General features: G+C 43.7%; 1 protein-coding gene across 4 annotated transcripts in view; it reads right to left on the bottom strand.

Moving 5' to 3' along the window:
* Positions 1–6,628: 6,628 nt before the first annotated feature.
* elf1 (E74-like ETS transcription factor 1) overlaps positions 6,629–25,179 on the bottom strand; it is a 37,261-nt gene continuing 18,710 nt past the window's right edge. For 2 of the 4 annotated variants that reach the window (XM_070963246.1, XM_070963245.1), the window contains exons 2-10: positions 15,867–16,195; positions 15,301–15,357; positions 11,846–12,020; positions 11,259–11,363; positions 10,956–11,117; positions 10,737–10,820; positions 9,862–10,054; positions 9,293–9,652; positions 6,629–7,656 (exon numbers count right to left, since the gene is read on the bottom strand). In XM_070963246.1, the coding sequence (XP_070819347.1) occupies positions 6,849–7,656; positions 9,293–9,652; positions 9,862–10,054; positions 10,737–10,820; positions 10,956–11,117; positions 11,259–11,363; positions 11,846–12,020; positions 15,301–15,357; positions 15,867–15,938 (2,016 nt within the window). In that variant the 5' untranslated portion in view covers positions 15,939–16,195 and the 3' untranslated portion in view covers positions 6,629–6,848. The remainder of the gene's footprint in view (positions 7,657–9,292; positions 9,653–9,861; positions 10,055–10,736; positions 10,821–10,955; positions 11,118–11,258; positions 11,364–11,845; positions 12,021–15,300; positions 15,358–15,866; positions 16,196–25,179) is intronic. The other 2 variants (XM_070963248.1, XM_070963247.1) reach the window with 1 other exon arrangement.

The following is a 25,179-nucleotide window of genomic DNA, read 5'->3' as shown; positions in this document are numbered from 1 at the left end:
CAACATACAACAACGTATGGAACTGTTCATACAATGTACCAATATATATATATAATAATCTAAGAGGTGCTATCACATTAGCCATTTAACTAAATATATCTATTTTGTCTCATTTTGTTGTTATCAGTTATCTTATTACTGTTTATAAAAGTAGCAGATATAAACCTCATTTAAGCTCTGTCAGTGACAAACTTGCTTGAGTCACACAGCACTTCCTCAACACACTCACATTCAAAATCATGTTAGAAATTATGTAAAACTAAAATATAATATGTAAAGAAACCAGATACATAATGTAATATTCATATACAAGCATAACATTATATGCAATATATTCAAATGAAGACAAAATAAGCAAAGATGATAATATTAACAATACTAACATGTCAGTATAGGATTAGGAGAAGCTGCTGAAGAATTTGCTGACTGGCTCCTTGTATCACAACGCTTTTATCTGTTTTTGGTATCACGTTAAACTAAGGAGGTATAATGAAAGATGCACAGATCTCAGCTGTCTTTTGCAATGGAGTTACTGTTACTGTTATCCTCCATTGTTTTCCCTGTTGTTGGCAGCCACAGAATGCTTTAAATAGTGCTACTGTTCAAACAGTTTCTGCTTCGCCGAGGCAATTTTAATCTGCAACACCACATCTCAATCTGTCGAGCTGAAACAACTCTCATCTGTAACTAACGGATAAGCAAGCGAGATAGACATTTGTAATTTGATGTTCTGTCATCTGAATAACAAGGTGCATAAATGCCCAAGAGTATTCAAGCTATGTGAGGTATTCAAAAGTTAAACAGACAAAAATGGAGCGCGCTTGTTGTCATACTTTGCTTTGAAGCCTTCTGCATGTTTCCTTCTCTTTCCTTACTTTTTCCAATTAAAAAATCATTGTATGAAAAATCTCAGTTGTCCTATGATATGAAACGATATGACTTCCTTGAAAGAAACCTAACGCCCCAGGGTGTTCGTGTTAAAGCTGATGTGGTGTGGGTTTGAATCTGACTCGTGCAATCCATAGAATAGACAGACCTTCGTCTCTCCTCTCCATCAGTCCCACTGCTCATTAGCAAAAACATTTAGCGTCAAATTAAAAGTGTCTTGACAAGAAAAACATGTATGCTTTTATTGTTTGCATTTTATAACCTGAGGCTCTCTTGTGTATCTGATGCATAATAATGCATTGTTTTGCCTCCTTAGTAAATCTTGATGTTGACTCGTGTTGGCTCAGTGTGATAATAATGTCAGTGATATCAATAATATTTGGCAGTCAAATGGATTTCATGAAAAAGAGGGAGAAACATATTACTGTATGTAAATGCTTTATGGATATGCTCATAAATGGAGTTCACACTGCAACCATATTGTTATTTTTAAATCAATAATGTCAATAGCCCAAAGCAACATGTCAAGTAAAAAATAGTGGCATGAGTTAACAAATGCAATAATTGCAAACATACTTCAAATAGACTGACAAGTGTAGCACAAAGCCCCCGAGGCGTTTCTGAAAAGTTCATAAAATCAGTTTTTATATAATTCATTTCTCACTATTTCTCGCTTATCACATCAAATAGTCGAGTGTTTATTAAAACGGATGCTTTCAGCATGCTGGTGTTGCTGCTGTTGTTGCTGGGAAATAGAGTAAAGTGTTATTTTTCGTAAGATGCTGTTAGTTGTCTATCTGGCGAGGTCTCCGAGGACTCTGAGGACTCTTTTGTGTAGTCGTGAGAGTAAATTGCCATGGAAGCCCTGAGAGTCGTTCTGAATGGGATGGCTCACCCTGACTGGAGAGGCTGATACAGATATTACAGCTGGCTCCCTGAGAGCTCCTCGTGCCTGTTGGGACAAAAGTCCAATATTAACCATGAAAGTCAAACTTTAAAGTGCAAACGTCTCACAATTAAAAATCGTCATGGAGGAGACCCAAAAAGGCACCGGATGGTGGTGATACTGCACTTGTGCCTACATGACATGCAGAAAACAGATCACAGTCCAGTTGTTGCATGCAAAATAGCATTCACAAGACACAAATCTCCATGGGTCATTGAACGCATCTTGAGGCTTCCTAATCTATAGCAAATATCTACAGCTTTTGAAGCTGTTTGCATTCAGCGGTCGTGGTTTCCTTTTCAAATATACAGTGTTTCAAAATGTAAATAATGTGATAGTAACTGAATGAATGTGGCTCAGCCATCTTTAAATGATTGCATTTAAAGACGGCTGCAAATATGTTCCGAGGACAGAAAAACAAGACAGAGTTGGTCAAGATTAGCTTGAAAAAGAGTGTTTTTCCTCTGAAAATTTCAACTACTCCAAATCAAATGATCTTTGACTAATACTCCAGGGGTTTTTAATACACCTGCATTGATGCAAATAACGGTTAATTTACATTCCTAACATGTAGGAATGTGGTTCAATACTGTCTACACTAGATATAAGGCAAATCTGTGAGTCTGTGGCATTGAACTCCTCCTTCGTAGACCTGAGTGAAAGACTACATCATCTCAAATGAAGCTCTGCACAATTGTTCGCATGCACTTTACGCACTGTCTAGGAAAGCCCCCCTCCAGCACTTGTTTATCACTGTTTTGATGAGGAGAGGAAACAAGATCGACTACTCTGCAGAATAAACAGAGATACGAAGCATCTAGCAGGTTAGCACAGTTCAAAGGATTCTGCCTGCCTGGCCTGAGGAATGGCCACTATCGTCGAGGCTCACATGTGAATTAATTCCTTTTGTTACTTATCAAAAATGCAGGGAAACTTCACTCCCAGCTGCTTATTTTCATTTCAAATAATCGTTCGTTCATTTAGATCCATGAGTTGCTATTCTGGGGCGAAGGAGAGTGAAAACCAATGTATGAGGAGTGTCTGTATTTAGATTAGTAACCTGAAGGAATACTTCTCCAACCCAGACGGAGGCTCGGGCTCTGCTGAGGACGTGTGTATTACCAGTGCCATCTTGTGGAGAGAGGGGTGTACTGCTGCAATATCAAACCAGACACAATTTTCATGTCTTTTTTTCTACATTTCAAAATCATGCTTCACCTTCTGTCCTTAAATACATTTACTCTTGCTTCTATGAGAAAACCTTCAAATTCTAAAGTGGTCTGTTTAAATCTAACTTTGGCTGCAGGTTATCAAGTTAACAGACCGAATGCAGCTGCAAAGGCTGTGAGACTGCAGTCATCAAGTCCTTTTCTCTGTAGCGTTGCAGTCAGTCTGGTGACCTGATGGTTAAATAAGCTCTCCCTGTACTGTTCCTGCTACAGGCTGGAGGCACAATAATGTCAGCCGTCATCCTTCAACTGCTCCCACTGTGAGAGGCAGCATGGCACAGCAGTAAACACTCGCACTGTGTCAGTGGCTGCAGGCGACACAGAAATAGTCCTCCTCTCCCAGGACCTGACTCTCGCTCCATCTTCAGGGTCTCTGACTCACCAACCAAAGGAATAGCACAGACGTAACGGCTGCTAGTAGCCTTTCATTATTTTAGTAATCCATAACAACCTCTGCTTACCATATGGCAGGCGATCGATGAACCACTGAGCAGAAAAGCAAAGTGTCCGTTTAGATGTAATGGACGGCTGTTTGTTGCTGAATGTGGAGCTCATTCAATAATTTGAGACTCATTTCAAACTATTTTCCCATCTGCAAAAGGCTCAGGAAGATGTTTTCTGGTGTGAAGAAGGTTGAAGTGGTGGCTGTGGCTGAACCTCTGGTTCCTTGTTTTTCTGTATGCGTGTGAGTGTGTGTTGTGTGTGTGTGTGTGTGTTTGTGTTAACCCTATGGCAAGATTGGATTGTGTGGTACACAGCTGTGCATGTGGGTGTAGACAGAGCTAGGCACAGTAGGCAAGTCCTGCTGCCAGACAGCTTCCTCAACACCACCACCACCCTCCCCCCCCCGACCCTGAACACACACACACACACACACACACACACACACACACACAGTCAATCCAAGCCAATGCAACCCCCCCTCACTCACTCACACACACACACGCAAATGCATCAACATAACACATGCTCTAACAGAATCAGTCCAATTCAGTGTAGCACACATACACACACACTTTTCACTCTGCAAGCTGTGGTGACAGACTCTGCTGTCTTCAGCTCTGGGCATGTCACATGCTAATGTATTCATCCACCCACAGCAACTGGAAAAGCACTGCTCTTAAGTACAGTCCAATCAGTCTCTGGCCTGCTAATGGCCCCAATCCAGTTTCTTACAGTAGCTTTTTCTTTCTCTTCAAATGCCATGTGGTCGAATGTCCCTCAAAGCTACACCAGCCCAATAATACGACTTGGAGGTTTCAGTGAAGAAATACTTCATTTTCATTATCTCGACAGTAGAAATTAATTGACTTAGTAACCCCCTCGCGAGCTGAGCTATTTGTTTCCGAGTATAATTTTGTTTTTCAAAAATTGTGTGACATTTTATCTGCGCCTCACACGATTTCAAGACCACTCCGTCTGACAAAAAAAAAAAAACAAAAAAAAACAAAGAGGATGTTCAGTGAAGAAGATTTTGTTTTTAATTAGTACATTGACTTTTTCTTAAAAATCTATTCTATATTCAGCATAAAAGAGGCAAATTGACAACCCAAGACAAGACAAGCAACAAAACATAAGCAGTGGACATACCTCAACATCTCACAGACAACAGTGCTTTAAGGAAAACGCAGGGCAGATACGGGAATATATACAACGCAAAAAAAAAAAGGAAAAAAGCAGCAAATCCCCACTTAAAGACTGACAAATTTTGATGCAAATGTAACCCAGTGTAATTATTGATTGTCACAAAATTTGCATAAGCATGTACTTAAACAATAAGTATACATTCAGAGTGTCTTTGCAGACCCAGAGCCGTTCGGCTGATGTGGAGTTGTAAAGCAGCGTTTAACTCCTGTCCTTACGTGCTAGTGCGGATGGAGGTCAGCATGCCTGAATGTCCTCACTCTGCAGCCACAGTCCGGTTTGGAAAATACAACCAATTTAGCTGAGATACCGCTCAGGATCAATATGGCTTCATCCCCGGCAGGACCGAGGGGGCCATTCACATGGCTGGCCTGAGAGGTCCTTAACAAAGTGGGGCAGCAAAAAAAGAAGGCACAGACTCGACTGACCCGAGAGCAGGAGAGGAAGAAGGAGACGAGAGGAAATGAGACGAGAGGAAGAAGGAGAGAGGAGACGAAACAAGGGGAGAGGAGGCGGCATGAGGGGAGAGGACATAAGGCCAGAGGAGACAAGGAGGGAAGACAGGAAAACAGCGCAGGTACGTCTTTGTACCAAATGACGAAAGAAACTTGAGATATGATTTCAAAGACATACTGACTGATACATCTGAGACTTAATGCAGTACACAGAAAATATATTTTTGAATGCATAGTCCCTACTGCTTAACTGTTGAAAAAGGTAAAGAGGTACGTCTGTTGAAAAGAAGGAACCAAAGCACATTCAGTACATATTTAAATCAGACACACAACAGGGCATATCTACATTAAGAGAATATAACAGTGGAATAATGATGCTGCACTGAGCACTCGAGTCCAAAACTGACTGAACTAATACGAAAGCTGATTATATGGAAGGCTATACAAATGAAAAATGTTGGTTTTAAAAAACACTACTAAATAAGCTTTCTCGTATTAACGTTCATATTCTTTGTATTTTCCCTCATGTTTACACATGTAAATAGAAGACAAATGTGCCTTTTTTATACAGAATTTAGAAATTCACAAAATAAATAAATTCGCTATGGCCTTAAAATTGAATCTCAATTGTATATTATACGTATATATATAATTCCATTTCATATAAACAGGATTTAAACCTCTGAGCCTCTGAAGCAGAGGCTGATAAAATCTGTTTTATCCTGCGTATTCTTTCTCTCCATTCGTGCCTCCCTATCTTGCTGTGCCTCCGGTCTGCAGCTCTATACAAACAGTTCTGATGTTGGACTGTCCTTGGTGGACAGAAAATGCCCATTTCCATAGTAACACAGTGTTTTAAGGCCAGGAGTAATAGAGAGTGAATGCATAACTTTTTTGTTTATATGAAAATAAATGAGTAATAAGTCCTTAGATGTCTGAAAGTCTGAAAAGCCATTTAGTCCATGTGTCATCTTTGTCCCAGACGTTTCAAAGGAAGAGTCTTGAGCTGTTTGAACTTCCTGTAAGGCACTCTTCAATTCAACTCTGAGATGTGTTTTTCAACCTGGACGCTGTAACACAGCACCCATCCCTCATCCATGGGAACGGAGGCTTGTATGTGGTTTAAAAACACATACACACACACGTGTGTGTGTGTGTGCACGCACACCCTCGGCGTGTTCTCAAAAGTCTGATTTCATTGCACCATTTGGCATTCAGTCCCCAGTTTCAGTTTGTTGCATTCTCCTCTTTAAAGATAGTCCAATGAGATGTAAGGTAAGAAAATTACTAACTGGCACATTTGGTAGACAGGGATCCCTGGTTTATCCAATGGCTGTTCTCCTTGAGGGGAAGCTTGTTTTGTGTATGTGTGTGTGTTTTCCTTTTTATCTGTATCTGTGTGTGTTAGGGTTGTTGTCTTTGGGGGAAAAAAAATCCCAAATCTGAAAAGTGACTTCTTAGAAAAACTAAACACTCCCTTGATTTTTAAAATTAGGCACATGGTCACAAAACATGTGAGTAAACAATAAATCCTGAGGCTGAACTGACCAACCTTCAAGAGCAACTCGCAAGATCCCTCGCTCCAATCTCTGATCAGATCACTGTGGTAGGAAAGGAAAGGTCTGTGGTCAAAAATGGAATCAGTGGTTGTTTTTGGTTCAGCTTGTGAGGAGGAGTCCTGCAGACCTAAGCCTCTGCAGACTCTGCCTTTATCTGGATAAAGTTTGCAGGCAATTGGACAGACATTGGCAGCTCCTGCAGGCCTTTGATGCCCTGCTCAGGCTGCAGGGACATCTCCCCACGCACTTCCAGCTCCTCCACAGGGGTCAGGCCTTCACTTGGGCTGCTGCTCTGGGAGGAATGTCCATTAATTATAGTTTCACTCGCAGCCTCGTGGCCCTGGTTTTGACTGGTATCAATGATCACAGTCCTATACTGCAATTCTGCTTCCCCTATCTCAATCTCTTCTTTCTCAAACGTGTTTGCCGCCAATGAAGGATCACCGTTGACCATTGACTGGAAGTAGCTGGGGTCCAGCAGCTCCTCTTTGACCTGCAGCCCCGAGAGGTCGCCGGATTTCAGCACGGTGGCGATTACCGTGCCGGGCTGCTGCGCGACCATGGTCTGCCCGCAGGTTGTGTTGATGGTGACCAGACGAGGGAGACCATTGAGGTTGGAAGCTGTGGAACTAATTAGTCCTGGAGGGGAAGTGCAGGATGAGGAGGAGGAGACAGAAGAGGAGCCCAGACTGGTAACCAGGAGCTGCTGAGGGAGGCCATCCTGCAGACTGCTGACTCCACTCGCTAGAGAGGCCGTCTGGAGGGTGAGCACATCTTTAGCACCCGCTGTGGTGGAGGGCATAGCATGGAGAATGACCCGAGGAGGGGAGCAGTGGCTGGAGTCCCCGTTAGCCAAAACAGTGGTGAGGGGAACAGACTGAAGGGAGCCGGGAGATGTCAGGACCATGGGAACTGATGCAGGAGCAGAGATAGTCCTGGAAAGACAAAATGAACTGAACATATACTCACGATTCTTCATCTCCTCTGATGCAGCTGTTGTAATTGAATATTCAGTTTGTATCTTTGCAAATATAGACAAGGATTATTTCTTTAATGGGCTTCTATTGAGAAAGTTACCCAGCATACAGCTAAAATCTTAAAATGCTGCATTAAATGCCCCTATTGATATAACAAATGTCAGCTGTACTGCAGACATTATTATTCTCGCTGATTCCTGACTGCAGACGATGTTTAACAGGTGACTGAAAATATATTGACTACACAGGCAGTGGACACAATAACCTCTACAGTATAATCATAACAAAGTGTACCAAAGAGTTAGCTCAACACCGCTCTGAAGTCAAGAAAAAAATAACATTATAAGCTTGACAAAGGCGGTACATACTGCAGCACTACTGGATTAGATTGGATTATATGAGACAGGTTTTGAAACCTCCACATCAAAAGTGTAATCAGTTTATCTCAATTTCTGAAAAGCTGTCTTTTCGTAGATACAAGGTTGAAGTCTCTCACTAGTCGCAGCCATTAATAAAAGATTGTCAAGGGCTGAGTCAGTCATACTATGTGAATTTCAAGGACAAGTTCATTTCTGTGCACGTCTGTGTGTGCATGACCACCACATTCAAGTCATTTTGTGTGAATAAATAAGCTTTACACTTCAAAAATTCACCAGAAAAGATTTTTTGATATTGCTGTCATAGCTAGAAAAATGCAGTAACAATATATCAGCTAAGATATGATTTATTTTTTCTTTAGATACCTTTCTTGATAAGGACCCCTCACAGAAATAAGCTTATTTGCTTCCTTGCCAAGAGTTTGACTGCCAGTTCAATGTACAGCACGCAAGGCTACAGCCAGCAGGTGCTTACCTTAGCTTAGCAGGCAGAAACAGCTAGCCTGGCTCTGTCCAAAAGTAACAAAATCTGCATACGAGCACCTCCAAAGCTCAATGATTAACACATTACATCTTGCTTGTTTCATTTGTACAAAACCTTAAGTGGAAAAACAACATTTTTCTTCACTGTGAAGTTGCCAAACAACCACCAGAGCAATGCTAGCTGTTTCCCCCTGTATGCAGTCTTTATGCTAAGCTAAGCTAAGCTAACTGGTTGCTGGCTGCAGCTTCATATTTAGCGTGCAGATATGAGATGGATAATAATCTTCTCATGTAATTCTCAGCAAGAAAGAAAATGGGTGTTTTTCCCAAAAGAGAACTGTGAGAAAGATTCTGAAAAGGACATTTTACAATAAAACTAAACCTGTTTTCTGTTGTCAGGGCATTGTTTCTAATCATCTCAAAGATATATCTGACCTTCCTGTGCTGCAATTTTATGTTATTTCATGTCATCAGAAATGTAATACTATCAGTGTGTCCAGAATAAGCTGATATTACCCCAGCTGACTCATCCGTCCAGCTCTAGTTTGACAAATCACGAGTCCTCTGATCAGACATGTTGTGTTACAACTGTGCTACATTCAAATGAAATGAAATGAACTCATCCTTCATTTAGCTGACAGTCCCCCTCAAAAAACCTCTGGATGACTCACAGTGTGGTGCTCTTTGGTGAAAGTGTGTGTAATTTAAAGAGTGTGTCCTCGTGCCTCTCCTACCTCATAGCTTGTGTCGGGTCTTGGACAAGCGACCCTTGGCTGGTCTGCAGCATATGGACAGACTGAAGGAGCTGCTCAGCCTGCCCGCCATTGGCTTCTTGGTACAGACAGTCATCATTAGGCTCCTTCTTCATCTGCTTCACTGAGACTTGGTGTTGACCATGAGCCCTCCCTTGCCCTTTGGTCCCTCCACGGACTACAGACCGCCCATTGGTAGATCTCTGATTCCCGTAGCTGCCGTTGGCATCGGAGCCCGTGTCTTCATCATCAATCACCACCAGATCAGCTGGCATCTCCTTAAACTGATAGACAAGCCGCTGCCCCTCCACTTTAGCCAGGATCCCTCTCTGATAGTAGTACCTAGAGGAGAGAGCAGAGGTGTTTATCACATAATAGACTGTATCATCATTCACATTTAACAGCCTCGTAAAATTTTAAACTGTCCTTCCAGTGTGTTATTATGAACATATCTGTGAGAATCATGTCTCCGGGGTTCAGAGCTAAATGGGAGCTAATGTGCATGACAATGAAGCTTTGGAAAATGGCGCTCATTTGCATGTTCGCCTTACCTGAGAGCTCTGCCCATGGTCTCGTAGTTCATGTCAGGCTTGTTCTTGTGTTTGCCCCACAGCTTTGAAACAGCCTTTGAGTCCACCAGCTTAAAGATGCCTTTCTCCCGCTGTGTCCACTTGATGTATTTGGGACAGGTGTTTTTATCTTGCAGTAAAGCCAGAAGGAACTCCCACAGGTAGATCGTGTTGCCTGCAAATTGGGGGGGGGGGGCAGATTTAGTCATGTTTTTAACATTCAAGCATGTCAGACATTGACAGTGGGGCCTTGGAGGTGTGATAGAGATATCTATAATAAGTCTAGTCATTTATGGTTTTACTTATAAATATTTACACGGCAGCTGTGGGGTTACAAGAGGAACTGCTTGTTTTTTATAACCACTATTGTGTCAGTTGTGTGTGTGCCTTCGAAGGGAATTAATTATACCAAGCCTGGGAGTAGACTACTCCAATTTGTGAGATGCTTTGGCCAGAAGTGGTTAAAAACAGCAACGCTCCCAGTAGTCACTTGAATCCCAGACACCATGACAGGGTGATGTATATGTGTGCGGCTGAACCTGCCGTCCCCAGCCCCCTCCTCCTTGTGTCACACTGTATGTGCAATGAGGGTTCACATCAGGCAGCACTAGTCTGCTTCTATCGGTGGACCATCAATGTGCCCTCCAGCCTGCAATCACTTCTGCTTCCCTGTGAAACACAGCACTCTGAAATCCCCTCATCCATTAACTCGCCCAGATTCAACCCCGCCGGACTGCAGGGGTTGAGGACTGCTGTTTGCACACTCCACAGGAGGAAACAGAGCGCACACAAGAGAAGGAGAGACCTTGATTTTTATTGGCTCATTACAGAGAAGCGCACTAGTTAGTGAGGCTTACCTTTGCCCTCTTTGCTCTTCTTCTTGAGTGGCAGGTTAGGGGTGGTGATTGGGGAGCAGGGTCGCACCGCCCGCGGCTTCCGCACTATGATTCAAATTGAGGGGTAGTGTGTTATAAGGCGAGAGGTCACAGTGAAATCATCCAATTATCTACAACACAGAAATTTTAGCACAAGAGATAATTCCTGTGGTCTAACAAGGAGGAGGACAGCAGTATTACCTTTGTTCTTTTTCTGTGGTTTTAAGGGACACTTTTGGGGTATCTCATCCATAGATGAGGTGTCCTCGTCTAGGGACATGTCAAGGGTGCCATTGTCCATCTGGTCAGGCCTCAGAGGGGCGTATGTCAAGTCTGACTCCAGCAGAGTGCCATAGGCGTTAACTATATATAAACAAGAAACACAGACAAGCCATGAACAGACCACAGAGAATGTGTCTCATCCTCAAAACATGAACAATTTCGCATCCAAGTTGAAATGTTCGTCACCACTTTTGAAATTGGAGAATATGCAAAATAGCTTACTCAAACGCTTCTCATCCAAAATGTTGTTTGGAGACTCCATGTTAAGAAGAGCTGCTGCAGCTTCGTTTGTCTCCATGCTGTCCTCCGCGCCTGAGACTGTTGTTTCTGTCCAAAAGACGACAACAAATCCATCAGTTTGACATCATTGAAGGGAAATACTTTGTATATTGTATTTGGGTACTTTGTCGCATACAGCTGAATGGCTTGCATGAATACCAGGCCTCTAAACTTGCACAAGCGATGTTTGTTACTTGGTACACAAATAAAAATTGAATAAAAAGAAATAGGGTTCTTGAGCAGGTAAAGTACAGGCTAAGGAATTTCAGAAACAGATGACGGATGGATGTGTGCCAATTACTAACCGAATAAAAAGGAATAAATTAATAAAAGCACTGCACAGATGGTGAGATTCACATTGGTTTCATTAACAATTAAATAATACTCAGCTGTGAATCTCAGCAGAGACTGAGAGAGAATGTGTAGACTGTGTTGTTCCTGCTTTGCGTGATCTTCCACAGGTTTGCTAACTGCTGTGATCTGGACTTAGACACTAGTGTCTTTAATGTGCACCGTTAAAAGGTCTTTACCTGAGAGGTCCACCCCTCCCACCAACATGGAAGATTCCTCCACCACGTGGAGAGTGGTGTCCACCATGATGCCGTTGGTCACCTCATCAGACTCCAGGCCTGAGTAGACCTGCAGCAGATCGGCTGCAGGCACCTGCTCCACAATCACTGCGGGGAATACTGACGGGTCGTCCAGCTTAACAGAAAGAGGACACACACACACGTACAGAGGAAGGGATGAGATGTTGTAACTCTGGAGTTATCAGTGGGAGGCAGGGAAACTGATGACCTTTGCACATACGTATGTGTATATGCAATAAAAACACCATTAATTGCTCCACTACACATCATAAATGCAATATAAAAACCCCAGATGACATAAGATTAATGTTATACCTGGATTTGGTCACTTATTTTTATTGCCTTGTAAAATATTGTAGATTCATACTCATTTTCAGCTAATGTGGAGGCACATAGCATGGAGGAGAGCTCACTTCTGTGGTGTTACAGTGGTCCACAGGGACCCGCTGAAGAAGACAGGAACCAGCTGTTTGATTTGGCCTACTTCTCATGAGAAGTTAATCTTATGCTCAGAAATTATATAAACCCAAATGAATGTTAATGGATCAATCATAGATTGCAGGCAAGCACCCCCTTCATCATGTCCTGAATGTGCTTTGGGAATTTGGGCTTCTGCTAACCCTGCTGTCTCATTTCAGGCCTGACGCAGGAAGCAGTGAGGGCACAGGGGGAATTACTGGAGTCTGAACCAAACTATTGAGGACCAGCTGAGGAGCCCAACATACCTAAGAGCTCCTCAAACACAGACAGTGTTGAGTGCTTGTCTGGCGCGTGGTTCGTGTCAACGGTAGGGACATGGAGACTAAATCATCGGTCCTCCAAAACTCTCATTTTGATGTTTTCTGGTTCTAGTGGCCTTAAGTGACAGCTGTCAATTTGTTTATACCAAAGAGTTAGGAAAAAATATGCAGCATGAGAGGCAGGGGCATGTCTCAATTGGAAACCATCAAACAAAACTGAAGATTTTTAGGTCACAGGCTCAGCGTTTGTTAATGAAAAAGTCCCTTCAGGTGCAAGACAGAGCCAGCTGACCACCAGCAGATGGCAGCAGACTACACTTCAAACATGACTGAGATCATTTCTTTTTACATGTCTGTGCCAGGCAGCCAATGCAGCTGCTTTGGCTGTTTGAGGAATGGTTTCTAAATGTATTACATGTCCAAACCACACTGAAACAAAGACAAGAAACTTTAATCAAGTGTTTGTCTTAGCGGCACTGTTTCGGCCCAGCAGGGATAGAAGAAGTGCATTCCACGTTTTCTGGAGTTAAAAGATTAGTGAAATTGAATGTATGCACAACTTGTTTAACAAGTTCTTATTGCCATACTGCTTATTATCAGAGTGTATGCTGCCCTAAACACCAAACCACAACTGCTGGAACATGTGCACTGTTGACTGGACGAGCAGTGACTGAGATGCATCACAAAACTCTCACACTATAAACACTCAAGAGAAAAACAGCAAATAAAAACAAAATACTAAGTGCTGCCTCCTTAAACATGCATATGTGGACTAAGCGGTATTAAAAAAAAAGCAATGTTGATCAATTAAGACCACATTTTTCCAGTCATGACCTGATTAAAGGAGGACCAGGATAGAGAAAAGGTGCAGTAAAGGGACATGAATAAAGGCGTATCTGTCTCTTTGCACAAGTGTCCATTGTTGGTTGGGACCTCTGGGGCATACCAGGTGTCTGGGCTTTGAGCCGTGGGGGTGGGAAGAGGGGGCAGTGGAGTCCATGGACACACACCCATTTCGGCTACACTTTAACCAGGAAACTAACAGACCGGCTCATTATTTGGACACGGTATTAAACAGTTAGGCCTCCAGAGCAGGGCCAGCAGTGATTACTCATGGACTGTTTATTGGTCATGGCAGTCACCGTATGTAGTGTTGGTGTCTGGGAGTCTGAGAGCAAGATGGCTCCACAAGATGTCTATCATAACTCTGAAGATCAACAACAAATAGCTTGTGTCATCTCAGCAGCAAAACCTCGAGGCCTCCGGGGGCTAATAAAAACCCTGAGTTTTGCTTTGACTACAGACGCTATCAGTGTCTCACTGGATGTTTCCCATTAATCGGACTCCTCTGTAGACATATTATCGGATAGCTAGACAGTGAGGCTACCACATCTCCTCATCTGCGCTTAAATGATGTCCTTGAGCCGCAGTCGAGCGTGTGTGCAGACAAAGGCATTTCGACTATTGGTCCGCTGAGCTCCTGAAACAGCAGCGCCTCTCACCCCCTCCCATCTAACACAGAAAGTCCCACACAGTTTGCTGACGGAGCACAAGACGTCTGAAGCTGCTGTCTCTGCTGTTGTTTTGATGTGAACTGGATTCTCTTTAGTGCCGGGAACACCTTCGAATTAGTCCTGCATTGTCATGTAAAGCAGTCGGTGATTTGACATTTTGAAACGCTGCTGCTAATTTTAATGATTGTGGAAGAGAGATTTAATTGTGTAAAACTGTGAGAAGGCAGGGCTCTCAGGACAACCAGCATCCGGCATGTAACACAGCCTGGTAAAAGATATCGAACAGGTTTTAACTGCTGCTTCCTCTTTGTTGACTTGAATAGTGTTTCTAGTAGGGAAACAGGAGCGATAATAATCAGGCCGATTTGCATTTCTGAGTTCCCCATTCTGCCTTTGAAAGCAACAGCATCTGTGCAAGCTGTTCCCCCCACACCCTGCTCTCTTCTGCTTTACCTGCCCAGCCACAGTGGAGTCCAACTGTCTGTGCACTTTCAATATCCTCATAATCATGATACTTGAGAGTCTAGCAGCCTGTAGCATGAGAGATCCTATCCTGCTGCTGACCTAAAATGCAAATACCTTTTCGTTTGGGGGATGAAAATGTGAGAAACTTTTCCCTTTATTTCTATTCCAAAATAAGAGCACAAGTCTTTATCTCTACCCACTGCTGGCACAGAGCTTGATTGTGCTCAAAATCACAAAGCTAAGTATGCAGTCATTACTTGATACACTTTAGAGAGCTATTTATTGACTTAAATCCCACTATAACATGGCTAATCACTCAGCTCTAACAGCTTTATTGTGGTCAAAATAAATCTTTACAACAGCCAGCAGAAACAAAATGGCCACTGCAGTGGTATGTTAGGTGTTGTTGCTTTTGGGGGATATTTCCAGGACTTGGTAAATAGGGGCATACTGCTTGCATAACAGGCTGAGTGGGTGCAGCAAGGAACAAAACTGTAGCACTGGAACAATGCAAGACCTTTGAGAGGTATTATCCAATCCCTTCCAAGCAGCCTTGTAACTGGTCTGTCAGGTTAGGCCTGAACCAGTGCTATTCAGGGATCCGGTGACAAATTGTCAGCCTAGATACACACATACAGATACGAGTACACGTAAACACACATACAACCACACTTACAATCAAGCCTGCTCCACAGGATTCAGACAGGGACGCGGGGATGAGAAAACTGCACACCTGGCCAGGCAATGAAAAGACACATAGGCCCAGGTTCACACAGTACACATACACACAAACAGTAACCTCTGTGCCATAAACACATTCATGGCCAAGCCCCACCCTTTCCCTCCCACGCACCCTAACCTCGCTGCAGGTTTTCCACTCGTTCAATTTCTGTGCTCCCAGCAGCCCACACTCCTCTTCCCAGACCTCCTCTCTGCTCCATCCTCCCTTCCGCCTGCTCTGTTCCCTAACATGTTGTCGGAGTTAAAGATCACAGGCTCCGAGCCACGGCTAATCCTACCCCAAGGACCATGCTGTTTATACAAGTTTTGCTTGCCCTGCTATGAAAAGTCTTACATTTATCAACAAGATCGCAGTACATCTGCTTGAAAAAGATGCATCGTCAAACACTGGTCCAAAGGTCTTTTGATCAAACAAAAAAATGCAGCATACAGTCATGTGTAAAAGCAACAAACACTTGGATTAAAAAGTTCGAAGTGTGGCTTCTCCAGTGTGATACCTACTTGATTGATTTCGTCCATCCCGTTGCTGGCAAATTCAAACACCAGTTCACTGGGCTGCACTGCAGTGGTCATGGCAGTGGAGTTCAGAGGGCAGGGAGCAGCCGAAAATACCCTGGCTACAGCTACTCCTGACTCCTTCTCTGCACGGACTCAGCGTCACCTCACAAAATGGCTTCCCTGTCGTCCTCCTGTTCTCTAATCTGGGTGGTTAGTGCTCAGAGAGAGAGACCACGAGCCAAGTTTCAGAGGAGTGCTGTGGCCCAGGTGGGAGCAGCCTCGTCCCTCTCTGACACAGAGGCTGGGTCCCGCTGCGCCTGGAGCATCTACACCTGGAGGGGAGAGAAAGAGATGGGGGCTAAGGTCAGGACACATATTAGATCAGTTTAATTTCACTGAGAGACAAGGGAGGTGGAGAGGAGCAGAGCTAGTACAGAGAAAATGGATTGAAACCCGGAGTGAGCCCAGAACTCATCATTCAAAGAACAGACCCACACAGTTTGAGGCTCGACACGCGTATCTGGGCTTTGTCTAGTTCTGATGTTGAGGCTGAAAAATCCACGTTTCTGCATAGAAACAGATCACTGGCTAATTCCGTCCTCCCCGCCTGACAAACCCCTCTAATTACGTCACAGAGTCAAGTGCTCGCCAAAAAAAAAAAAAAAGTTTATAACAGGTTTCAGGCCTAATGACCCGTGATGATGATCCAGCAAGCATAGAAAGCTATTTTTGATCTTGTACACTTACTTTTACTCAAAATAGTAGCTTAACCCAAACATCTGACATGACACCTAAAGCTCTGAGGCATCCTAGAGCACAAGGCGACATCTTCAAATAGTTTGTTTTGTCTGATAAAAACTCCAGACCCCAAAATATTCAATTTATTACAATGCAAGACCAAGAAATGCACCAAATTCTCACATTTGGGAACCCTGAACCATCACATTTTTGGCATTTTTGCTTTAAAAATAACTCAGTAATCACAGTAGTTGCCCATTAATTTTCCTTCCTCCAGCTAATCGATTCATATCTGCAGCTCTCCGATAAGCACAACAACATATCGGGACGGCTCACTGTCATTTGATCACTCACGCCTCTCATTTCAGAGCATGTCCGTCCCTGAGATGAAGACACAGCACAACACCCGAGATCACAAGGCTCAGGGGGCCGATACTATGATCACATGAGCTGGTGCTGGAGTAGAGAGGGTCTGAGCGAACCCTCCCTCTGCGCAGAAACACACACAGGCGAGAGATCACTCGTCTGATGATGCTCTGGAAGCCCCTCTGTGCCGATCCTCAGGGAGTTACTGTGATCACAGGCAGCGGGGGGAGGGAACTGGTGGTCCGGTGCTTGTTAATGTGTGTCTATCTTGAGGTGTGTCCCAACAACCCGATACCCAAAGGCAGGTTTCAGGGCTGAGGGGCGGGAGGGGCTGATGCTGGGCTGAAGAATAAATGGACACCCCAGGGCCACAAACCCCCACCCTCCTCTCTCCCAGAGACCAAAGAGCTGGCAGCAGTAAAGAAGTAAGAGATGGCAATGTTTGGTACACCCCCTCCTCAACACACACGCACACCATCCCTGCTTTTTCCACTGCTGCAGGGTGGAGCTTATTTGCTTTGAAATGCCTGTGTGACTGACGAAATTGCATACCAGGCCAAATTGTGTTCTGAAGGAGGGGTGGGGGGTAACAGGAGAGGAGGTGATAGAGAAAGAGTGAACTTCTGCAGCGTGTGGGTCACAGAGGCTAAACAAATTTTGCGATTTAGTTTATATCTCTGCCGAGCATCCACACAGAAAAGCAACATGCGGCCGTGGTCTGGAAAACATCGTTTCTGGGAGACAGTAGAGGGACGGGGAAACGGGCTTGTGTTTCACTCCAGTCTGTCCCTTTCGCTGCCTGCGCTGGGCAGCGTCCACCCCTGACTCTGCCAGAGCTGGACGCTGCTGCCATCTGTCTGGAGCTCTTCAGTGCCCGGGTCTTCTTGGCATGTTAGCGCTGGGAGAGTGTGACAAGCCATTACCAGACTCGAGCAGAAAAGAGGGGACATATTTTACGCGGCTTCCAAATGAAGGAAGATGTATAAATCGAGCAAAAAGAAAAAAAAAAAAACTAAAGACAGACTAAAATGGTGGACATGTGTCTGCCTGCTGAATGACTCTCTGACTGACTTGCAGTTTCACGTGTACCACACACACCCACACATTTACAGCACATGCCCTCATCTGCCCTGTGAAGCCGGATCAAGACGCACCATGCGGGTTGAGGTAGAAGTGCAGCAGTCTGTATCATATGGGATCACTCTGAAGTGGCCCTGCCCAGCTGCCTTCTCCCTGATCTGAGGAGACACAGAACGCGTCCTGACTCCTCGAGTTGTCACAGTTTGTGTTACATTTATGGAGCCGGGAGTGTGTACATTTCAGCTCATGAGCCTACAGGCAGGACTCGGGGTAAATGATGAATAAATCATCAGCGTCATCATAATCAGATGACAGGAAACAGGCTGCAGGAGATCAACAGGAATATGAGCGCTGGCTGCTGTATTCATACTGCAGCGTGTCAGCCTGTGTCAGTGTTCGAGCGTGTGTGTTTTCTATATCCCTCATGTCAGTGCATCATCGATCTGGATGGCCCAGTTGGCATAGTGCTAACAGCAGACTGGGATACAAGAGGGCCAGCCATTAGTCAGACGCAGCCTGCGCGTTATTCCCGAGCACATGACAACAGCTGCCTTGTCCCAGCACAGGGGCAGGGTTGTAACTGCGCTTACTACGTCATGAAGAGGAGAAGAGGAGGAGGAGAACAGCGAAGGGAGGGATTTTACTGGGATGTTAGTCAATGCATAATAGCCCACAGAGCAAACAGGCTGCCTGTGACTCGCTCTGGGTGGGGCCTTCTTTTGACAGCATTTTAGTGTGGTTACCAGGCGGGGCGTCCTGGGGGCCTTGAGACGTACGGCACTACGTGTGTAACGGTGGTGTCCTGAGTTCGAATCCAACCAAACACATGACCCTGGCCAGGTGTTTTAACAAAGGCAAACATGCTATTTAACTTACATAAATAAGACTATCAACTGATCCATAGACAGTAATTACAGATACATTTACAAGTATGTTTTAAAGCAGTGATTTTGTCCACTGGAGAGCAACAGAAGAGGCAATATTTTTTATTTTCTTATATTTTATTTATTTAAATTTTTTTACTGTGAAATAACCCTAGGACATTACATTTTTTGGCAAGATCTATTTTTATACTCTCTGTATATACTGCACATGACCTTCTATAGTCAAATTTATTTTGTACTTTTTTATCTATTGTTGATTTTATTTTGTACTTTTTTATCTATTGTTGATTTTATTTGGGATCTTTTTTAATTGTCTTTTAGTTCTGTTTTTTTCTACCTCTCCTTTTTCATTCTGCTGCTGTAACAGGTGAATTTCCCCAACAGGATAAATAAAATCTTATCTTATCTTATATTGCTGTATTATCATTATCATCAGCAAATGTGCTGGCACACAGTTAACTATTTCCACATCCAGCAGACACAGAGCAACACTAGCATTCACTTGAAGTCATGTCCACCTTATGAATGTGTGTATTATTGGCTCTCATTTTTGCTCCGTTTTGGTTTCCACCCTTAAGAAAATATCTTTAGCTGCTAAATGCTCCACTGTGTTTTATCAGTTAGCAGTTAACTTTGTTGCTGAAGAGGTGGCATACGGACAGTTTTTAGAGCTTAATTAATTGATAGGCCAATAAATGTCAGAAACTGGTGAAAATGTCAAACTGAAGTATTCAGACAGCTTGTATTGCCTGAGCAAGAGTCCAAAACCCAACGGTTTACTGTCACAGAAGACACATTTTAGAAGCTGGACCCATTTTTTGCTAAAACAAATTTAATGAGTATCTGATTGTCAAAATTGCTTCCAATTAATTCTCTTCTCTCAACTATTAATAATGACAATAATCCTCAGCTGCAGCCCTAAAGATAATCACTCGTATGGATAGCTGATTGCATGGCTCCATCACGGCCCTCATCTGTAAGCGTGGTGATGTGATTCTGTCCATCAATCTCTGGCAATCGCAGCTCTGTGTTACACAGTGTATGACAGCCTGGTGTGTAGCAGGCTGATGAGGAGTATGAAGCAAACACTGGCCTACTCCACCCCTAAAGCATGGTGACTGCCAGTCGCAATAACAACCAATTAGAGTCAGGATTCATGAACAAATGGAGCATTCCCAGAAGGCCCTACTTCCCCCGCTTTAGTCTCTTCAGCTGAGCTCATTGTTGACCATGAAAGGAGGTAATTTAAGCCAATTGAATGACTATGCAATGACTCACCCTGCATGTGGTGAGTGCAAACATTGTGAGATGCAAGAAAAGGACCAGGGCAAACTTTACTTAACAGCCATTTTCACCTCAGGTTACAAATATGCAGATTGCTCCAGGTGACATGACTGTTGAGCAGTGTTCTCAGGAGGTTGCCCTAGGGCGGTCACAGGACTGAAAGGCGGCTGGTGCAGGTGTCGGAGTGGGTGGTATTCCTGGTATTTGAAATCTTTTTCCCACACAGGTATAAATGGTGCAGATAGGAGTAGTAAAAACTGAAATGGTCAGAAATCCAAAGTCCTCGCAGCACTCACTTAACACCTGCAAAGGCTTTAAAACTGGCAGCAGCAGCAATTTTGCCCTTCACCATCCAGAGCAGAGACACATTTCAGTAACCTTAAATGAGTCTTACAAAGGTTTAGTTTACCCAGTTCAGCTTTGCACAGAAACACCAAAGTGCAAGATGGTAAAAAATGCGTGGGCTCACCACTGTCATATTATTGAGTGGTTGTCAGCACAGACATGCTGTTTTTGCAGGATCCTCTGGGTTCCTGTAAAGGAAATGACTCAGTGATATGAGGCTCGAGCTCATTCCTGGAGCGCTGTGATAGCACATATGGGCATCAGAGGATACCGGTCATCATTTCTGGACAGCAGTTCTCTTTTGGGCACGTTTTAGTACAGATGCCATTAAACTACGCAGCAGTATGTAACAATAGCACTTTCAGTGCCAAGGAAAACACAACCGCTATGGCAAATTAAAAACACGGCTCAGTTCGGCGAAAGAAAGTAATGACACTGTATGTTAATCTTCAACCTATCCTTCATTTTAAGGTAACAAACGAGCAGGCAAAGTTTTGATTGAGTTTTAGCAACAGAGAAGGGCACGGTGCTGGAACAGTGTTTGAGTAAGACAGTAATTAAGGAGTTGCATCAACACCAGACAGAAAACACACAGAGGTGGTTTTCACCACTGCTACAGCACTATGTCAGCACCACAAAAACTGTTCTGTGTACGGTATTTTCTGTGCATTCTACATTTTACTCACCACCCAGCCTTGCACAATACAGCAAGTCTCACCATGTTTCAAACTCCAACTCCACTTTATTGAGCCGAATAAAGGAGTGCTTTCACTGCAATCCTCAGGCCACACCATGCGTGTGGCGATAAAATGGCAGAAACGGGCACAGAGGCAGGCAGAGACACTGGCTAAGAGCATGCAGCTGCAGAACACAAGGCATCAGAAACACAGACGCCGCACTGGGCGCTGTGTCCGAGCCAGCACTCACTGTGTCTGTCTCAAAGTAGGAGGCATTCGGATCTACCGTGCCAGGGCCAAAACGAGGACTGAAAGAAAGACGTCACCTCGAGCGCAGGCTTTCAGAAGGAGAATGGAATTTAATCTCATCTCCTGCAAACTTTGTACTTTTCCACTGGGCTCCAGGCTCCAGGAGAAGGACCCATGCCTTCCTGTGACAACAGCTGTTTGTGCCAACTAACACGCCATAAAGTATAATGTGGCATTTTTTGGAAGATTTGACACTAGTTTCAGTAGGATAATATGGCCTGCAGACCAGGGATGAAAGCTCAGTAATGTCCCCAGTGACAAAAGTTCAGTGATGTCTCCAGAGACCAGATTCCACTTCTTTTTTGGTCAATTTTCATTCAAATATGTGAGAGGCATGTTTCCTGCTGAGATGACGCAGGCTCGCCTCAGTCCTATATTTTCCTCTTCTAACATGCCCTTTATCATAGTGCAGCATACTGGACTTTCTTGTTTGGAGTATAGAAGTAATGACAGCCAGAAATATCAGCGATACATTTTAAAACCGGGTACAAAAAACACCCACAAACTGACCTGTGAATCTTGCACTCACAGGAACAGCATCACTGAGCAGTGGGTTTCTGCTGCTTCCTGTCTGTTAAACCACACTCAGAAGAAAATTTCTTCCTCTGTGTAAGAGCGGAAAGTTCTCAACTCCCCCTCCTTCCTTCTCAAACAACACGCTGTTACTCTCGTAGATGTGAGTCTTGTGATACAGGGAGCATTTCTGACATGAATAATAAACTTACTAGAGATATCTCCACGGGTGACGTACAAGGCAGAAAAGATGAACTTTAAATGTGACTGTTTTTAGATAGCAAAACGCATTGTTTTGCACACAGGAGTCAAAATCTAGAATCTAACCCTATGAATAAAATATATTAGCGCGGCAGGCTGAGACAGTATTTCTAAAATATGATCCGCAAATGAGACAGCGTGAGATATTCTCTCACCTTCTGTCATTTGAAGCCTGCTACACTCAGGTTGTTTAATGACAGTGATGGTGAATTAAAGGATCACAACAGGGCTCTCAAAGCCACACCTGCCATTTGCAGACATCTCTCCCCCACAATGCTGACACAAGGCGTGCAAACACAGACAGAATTACTAACCCCCCACCCCTCCACACACACACACACACACACACACACACACACACACACACACACACACACACGCACACATCCCTTACTTGGCCCCATGAGTCGGTTTTACAGAAATTCTCAGAACAAACTCCATTGTTCCTGTCACACAGTTTTCATTTATAGGTCATAACGCGAGTCAGTATATCAGTACACTAATGTGCTGCGTCTGCAACTAGAGCACCCTGCAAACTTTTTATGAGCCAATGAGAGTAACTGCCCTAAAGCACATACAGGCCATTCATTAACAGTGCAGAAAATTCCATCTGCTGAATTAACTTCTGTTTCTCGTTAATATGAACAAATGATGAGCCTGGAAATGCACCCATTACAAATCCAAATCACAACAAATCATTCTGAACTGTGTCATTAATTCCAGCTTGACTGTATTACTTCTGTCTTACCAGATGAATCCTAAACTTGGTTTTGCCACAGTTTTAACTTAACAGATGCAGCCCATTTGTCAAGAAACTACCCCCAGTGGCATATGTCTATTATGTGGCAACAGGCCACATGTCACAGATAGGAAGAACCACTGAAGTTGTGAAAACAAGACAGGAAATTGCAGCAAAGTTTTAGAAAAGACATCTGCACCCTCAAACATTACAGTTTGACGTGCTGTGTGCTGCTGTTAAGTCCACAAGGCCGTAAGTTGTAATGAAGCATCTAGACATTATCAGTAAGGTGCAGAGTTAAACTGGTCTTCGGTGTGTATAACTAGTAGGGAAAGTACCATTTTTTCAAAATTACCACTCAAGAAAACACAGTTCAAAAACAGCAATGCTGTTGAAATTAGACTAAAGCCTGATCCTCCAGCCGATATAATAATTTAACTAGAGAAAGCTCTAAAAAAATCCCCAAGCAAGATGTGCAAATGCTCACTCTGGGTGCTCTGAGGATCAGTAGGCTTTCAAATGTGACCTACGCAGGCCACAGTCAGAGCTGGTGCGTGCAACACGTGTGGAGTCCAGGTGGACTGACGGATGAACAATCTTTGACTCTATTAGAAACTGGATAGCTGTTGAACTGAACATCTAAGTCCAAGTAATAAATATAGAAAACTAGAACTGATATCAAACTCAAAGTAACAAATAAATCTGGAGCTGAACATCAAACTGCCTGTAAAAAATCCAGGAGGGAGACTTCTCCGCCTTCTCAGCCAGGATCTGACCTCGCTGAACATTCGCTCATTTGGGACGGCTGAGGGTCATCGACCACTATCAGAGCCAAACCAATAGTTTGTAAGTCATCGGTCAAACCGATCACTCGACCTTCAATGCAGAGAGCATCCACAATGGACACTTCTTGTCAAACATATGGCCAAACATCTTGACACTGTTCAACTGCTGCAGGACATGTTGATGATGTCTACAAAGTAGGACCGCTTTACTTTCCATAACCCGCTGTGGCCACTTCTTCTGTGGTAGAAGAAGTTAAAACACGTCACTTTGTTGTGGACAGATGAAATTCTATCTGAAGGAGCTAGTGCTGCTCCCTCTCGTGCCTCAGCTCAATCGCGTAATTACTTCAGTTTCAAAATCACGATTCCAAGAGAAAAACACAAAAGACGAGGATAAAAAACATGCAAGTCTGTGCGTGTGTGTCAGTTGCCTCACGCTGCCCTGCTGATTCCTTACTTGCAGACATATTTGAAATGCTTCATCCTGACTGCTGTTGTTTTGGCGGCTGTGTGGGAGAAATTTGATGCATGACAAGACTGTAAAAGCTAAAGTCTCTCCTTTTTATACAATAAGCAAAAGCCTCAAACATGCAATAGACATGTAGGAGACGAGAGCATAGAGTCACCGCTCTGTAGAAGGAAAAAAAATGTCAAAACTCTCCTAAAAACACAACAAACAAAGCTAAATTCAAACCCTGAAGTGTTTCTAAAACCTACTGTGCTGCATTCACCACCTGCTTCTGAATTAGCTTATCCACATGCCATCTCTGATGTGCCTACATACATACCGATACTGACATGTCACAGCACAGGTACACTAGCAGAAGCAAAACAGGATATCATGCCATGAAAAATGCCCACAGCGTACTCTTCATCAAGCTTCAATAAAAACAAGGTGGAGGATGGCATTCCTGATTCTTTCTTACACTATAAACCACAACGCCAACTTTACCACTGATAGCAGCCATCAGATTATGTAACTTCCCACAGCGGCAAATTTTCCCAAAGGGAGAAATTCCATTTGGAGCTTATATATTTCGTGAACTTTGCCAAGATACTTTCCACACGAGAGTTGCAGCAAACCGCTAGGTACGTGTTCAGATGGAGCCCTGAAATCTCAGGGCTTCGAGTCTGAGTCAAGGCCGGGAACGGGGGACACGGCTGTTGCTGAGGAGGCTGCATACCAAACAGGTCTGGACACAAACAGGCTGATTTGTCCACCCAAAGCCAGGCATGCAACAGAAAACACGCCTAGCGAGGGAATAAAATCAAACAGAGATGAAATAATCTCATTCCTCTCTGTCTTGTCATAAACCTTGAGGTCAAGCTTTTCTT

This window comes from Chaetodon trifascialis, chromosome 5, assembly GCF_039877785.1.
Source record: "Chaetodon trifascialis isolate fChaTrf1 chromosome 5, fChaTrf1.hap1, whole genome shotgun sequence".
In the NCBI taxonomy this organism is placed as follows: domain Eukaryota; kingdom Metazoa; phylum Chordata; class Actinopteri; order Chaetodontiformes; family Chaetodontidae; genus Chaetodon; species Chaetodon trifascialis.
This window is presented reverse-complemented; position numbering and strand designations above follow the sequence as displayed.